We start from the raw sequence: 4,788 nt of genomic DNA on the forward strand, positions 1-4,788 counted from the left end.
TGTCAAATCATCCTTACCTCAGTTTCTGTATCGAGTAGTTTGTTGTCGTGCCGAGGCTCCGACTGACCACGATCACGTTGTCGCTCCTTTACTTGACTACGCTCCTCCAATGTCCCTTGGCAAAACTACGAGATCACTAACTTTAAGGATATTGATTATTTTTAGGGCAGAATCATGAAGAATATGGATTTTTTGCTGAATTTTGGAGATACACATAGAAAACAAGATCGTGACTAGTTTTTTTTTTTTTTTAATTACTGTTCTTTTCTTTTATGTTTCCTTTTCTTATTGTCTTCCATGAGTGCCTGATTTTCCACCGCTTTTACTGTGAGGGGAGTATTGAAACATATGTATTTAGAATTTAGTATCAAACTCACGGGTCTATTATATACAGAATACAATAATTGATTACCTTACAGTAGGTACAAAGCAACCTATATTCATGAAATTGATAAATGAAATCACATTACACGATCTCGAAATCATCAACCTATATTGAGCTTAATTGTAGATGCTGAGCGTAATTATGAAAACATATCTGGATACGAACGTAATTAGATTTTAACCTTAAACGCATTTTGTAATTAGCTTGATATTCATTCGCGTATCTAATGCATGTTAAGCATTTATAGTAATCCTCTATTCAATAGAATACAATTAGTCTTTTACCATCTTACATCTCGAAGCGAACACTAATAGAAAATTAGGACATGGGGTCAAGAGACATTTAAGTGGAAAAACTGCCCCCAATTAAAATATATCTTGAGTCCCCACACTAGGTCTTGAGTACATTCTAAGAAATGTAAACCATCCAAACACAAATGCTAGCAATAATAGTTGCTTACTAGTCAATCTAGTCTAAACAAAAGTTAATGGATTGAATTGTATAGTATAGTATAGCATAAGGTTGCATTACTCTTCCCTCACATAATATAAATAGATATATGTGAACAAACACAAAAGCCTAAAGTTGCCACACATTAGATAACAAAAAGAGAGAAAGAGTATGGCTTTAGAGACACTTTCTTCCAATGAGCTCCTCAATTTCATAATCTATGACACCATCTCTGCAACCCCTTTTACCTGCAATGACTCATCTGAAACCACCACCACTACTAATAATAATCCTTGTAGCAGCTTCTTCATCCATCTCCAAAACCAAAACCAAAACCAAAACTCAAACCCTAATCCCATATCTGAAGAACTTGCAGGAACTGCAATGGATATTATGAGTTCTAATTCTTCTCTCACTACAACCACTGCAAAGATGTCTTTGGCAGTGCAAGCTTACAACAACAACAACAACAATGATATTAATATTAATATTAATATTAATAATAATAATAACAATAATAATTTAGGAGTTCAAAAGAAGAAAAGGAGAAGAAGGCCTAGGGTTTGCAAGAACAAAGAAGAAGCTGAAACTCAAAGAATGACTCACATTGCGGTCGAAAGAAACCGCAGGAAACAAATGAATGAGCATCTTGCTGTCTTGAGGTCTCTCATGCCGGAATCATACGTTCAAAGGGTTTGTTTCTTACTAAATGTATATCTTAATTTTGTATTGAATGTATAGGGTTTAGTCTTCATGAATTGTTTAATTTGATGGATATATAATGTTTTTGAAATAAAGTTGTATAATGCAAAAAGCATTTTGCATATGTGGAATTAAATTAGAACATGTTTAAGTGCTACAAAAAGTAATCATTATACATATATTTTTTTCTTATTGTCCTTCAAAAGAACACATTGGAATTCACTTTTGTTCTTTCTAAAGAGTGTTTTTTTAACAATTTTATGAAGATTATGAAATTATATTTTAAAATTTTAACAATAAAATTTTAAAATTCATCTTCACCAATTTAAACAGCTGTGTAACATCTCTCTCTCATGGTACAAAATCTACAAACACTGTAATTAACAGTGTTTGATATCTATAAAAGCATTCTCTTCTTTTTAGAGATCCTTTTTCTTGTCAATTTGTCGGATGCAATGAACAACAATAACATGCCAAAGTTTTACGGTTACAAATGGTTGACTTCATTGTTTAGGCTTACAGTATTAATAATAATAATAATAATTAGTTCATAGTGTTGGAAATTTAGTATAGTAATTATTGTAATATAATTATTATTACTAAATGTGACTATATTTGAATGAGAAATCGATAAATTGCAAGAGTTAAAATTTTTTAATAATGACGGTTATACCCCTTTGTGTTAAATTTTTCTAGGGTGACCAAGCTTCTATAGTTGGTGGTGCTATAGAATTTGTGAAGGAGCTTGAACATCTTTTGCAATCTCTTGAAGCTCAAAAGTTTATGACTCAACAACAAGAAGAAGGTGGACAAGATAGTTATAATAATTTCACAAAGTTATCACCTCCATTTTCACAGTTTTTTTCTTATCCACAATACACTTGCTCTCAAATTCCCAACAAGTACGCTTCAAAAAGCAAGGCAGCCATTGCGGACATCGAAGTCACTTTGATTGAAACGCAAGCCAATCTTCGAATCCTATCGCGAAAACGGCTCACTCAACTCTCAAAAATGGTGGCTTGTTTTCACACACTTCATTTGTCTGTGCTACACCTTAATGTCACCACCTTGGACCCTTTGGTTCTCTACTCCATCAGTGTTAAGGTATGCAACTAAATTAACTATCAGCTGTTATCCGATAATAATCCATCAGGGTCGGCTCAAAAAATGTGGAGACCTAAATCTAACAAGATTTTGTGGCTTTTTCATGACAATTGTTAGGGGGGGGGGGATTTCTTTATTACAAGTTTTGAATTCATAACCTATACTTAGTAACAATTAAGCTTACCGTTACACCAATACGGTACTTTGAATTTACTTTACACATTATAATATATCTATATATAATGTTTTTTAAGACTTGGAGGCCTTAATTAAGTGTGGGCCTAAAGGCCTAACTTATTTTCGCTATCCCGTGAGCCACCCCTGTAATACCTACACTTTGATAAATGTTAATCCTAATTTTTCATTTTTGTTGTTAAAAGTAATCCCGGTATCATAATCATCATAGATTTAACACTCGATTTACATACTCGATTTCACTACTCACCAGTACGTTTCTCCATTTTGTTTATAATTATTACTATTAGATAAATCGAGTGAAAATCAAGTATAAATCTATAACACTACGCTACCAGGATTGCTTGAAGCAACAAAATGAAAGATACGATTATCACAGGTCAAGTTTTAAATTTGAATTATTATTATTCGTCAATAAGTTATAGTAAGTTAAGATTATTGAAACCAATTTTCCTTAAATTAAAGGGTTGTTTTCACGTAAAAAGAGAGGAGATGGCTACGTCTAATTAAATTAAACGGTATGTATAGGATGTGATATATTGCTCATGCAAAAGTGTGCTTAGAAAATGACTTTACATTGGATGACTTCACAATGCCAAAAAACCAGCTTTTGAGATACTACCAGGTGCTTTCCTTTTTGATCATTAGACACCACATTCTTTTTCTTGGAAAATAAAACTTTCATCATGGTCAAGGAAATAGAACTAACCAAGGGGTCGGTCTATCCAGTTTTTAACTTTTTTTGCAAATATAGACGTGGTATTCTCCAATAATTTACCAATAATACATTACAAGACATCATTTTGGAAGAAAAAGAATTATATATTTAAATATTATCACCATGTGTGACCTAATTCCGTTAATGTTTTTAGAAGTGATGGGCAGAAAAAGATGTTTGTTTCCAAAAACAACATTGTTTCCAAGTTTTGTTTGCTTGTCTTATATTTAAATTTAAGGAAATATTATTCAACATATTTGTGTTGATATATGTTAGCATATATGTAGTTAACGTATATGTTAGCATAGTTAGCGTATATGTTAGTGTAGTTAGCACATATTCTTATCTATAAATACTTGCTTGCAATCACTTTTAGAAATTGAATGATAATCATGAATTGAATTTTACAATTTGAAACATCAATGAAATAACATTCAAGAAATAATATGTAGGTGGAAGAAGGATGCAGACTCAACTCAGCAGATGAGATAGCAGGTGCAGTCCACCAGATGCTTCGAATAATTGAGGATGAAGCTATCCTATGTGTTGATTCAATAAACTAGAACAAATAGTTGCTCGTGTGTTACCATTTTAACCCTTTGTGCTTCTGTATAATCACCATAATGCCTCTCTCTCTCTCTCTCTCTCTCTCTCTGATTTTACTTCATGTATGATGGTAATTGTCTAGTTGAGTTAGATGTTTTCAAAGATTAACTGAGTGATGTGAGTTGAATGGTGAGAGTTTTATGCTGTCAACATGTATATAATAATTATTAAATGTCGGTGATTTGCTGAGGAAATCAATTTAGTAATTGCATAAGTGGATTATTGTTGTGTTTAGTGGCTGGTTTTCCTTATGGTTTCATTCTGGATATCTCAGGTTCGAATTTCAGCTTATGTGCGGGTTCTGAAATATTCATAGCACCACTATTAAAGGGACTCGAACTTGGGTAGGGTGTGGTTGAGGAACAGCCCTTAATGGACCTCTCGACAACCATTTGTGCGAAAGGCGGTAAAAAAAATAATAATTAAGTAAATTAAAAACAAGCTTTTAATATTTGATTTTCTTTTTACTTTTATCGAAAATGTACTTTGGAAAGTTTAGTTTGTTTTATTTTCAAGAAAGTTGAAATGATTATCAAAACTACCCAAATTTGTTAATTTATGGTCAATGAAAGAAGGCAAAGAGAAAGACAAATAGTACAGCACAAATTCCCTTTTACATTTGTAATTT

The 4,788-nt window shown here is 32.3% G+C and overlaps 1 protein-coding gene across 1 annotated transcript; it reads left to right on the forward strand.

The window, feature by feature from the left end:
• Nucleotides 1-736: 736 nt before the first annotated feature.
• LOC143634822 (transcription factor bHLH94-like) lies at nucleotides 737-4,182 on the forward strand. Its single transcript, XM_077102806.1, has 3 exons — nucleotides 737-1,528; nucleotides 2,234-2,641; nucleotides 4,007-4,182. The coding sequence occupies exons 1-3, from the start codon at nucleotides 1,007-1,009 to the stop codon at nucleotides 4,115-4,117; spliced, it is 1,041 nt and encodes a 346-aa protein (XP_076958921.1). The 5' UTR covers nucleotides 737-1,006; the 3' UTR covers nucleotides 4,118-4,182.
• The last annotated feature ends 606 nt before the right edge of the window (nucleotides 4,183-4,788 follow it).

This window comes from Bidens hawaiensis, unplaced genomic scaffold (assembly GCF_021521415.1).
Source record: "Bidens hawaiensis isolate Kalapana, Puna unplaced genomic scaffold, B.hawaiensis_p1.1 tig00007248_1, whole genome shotgun sequence".
Taxonomy (NCBI): Eukaryota; Viridiplantae; Streptophyta; class Magnoliopsida; order Asterales; family Asteraceae; genus Bidens; species Bidens hawaiensis.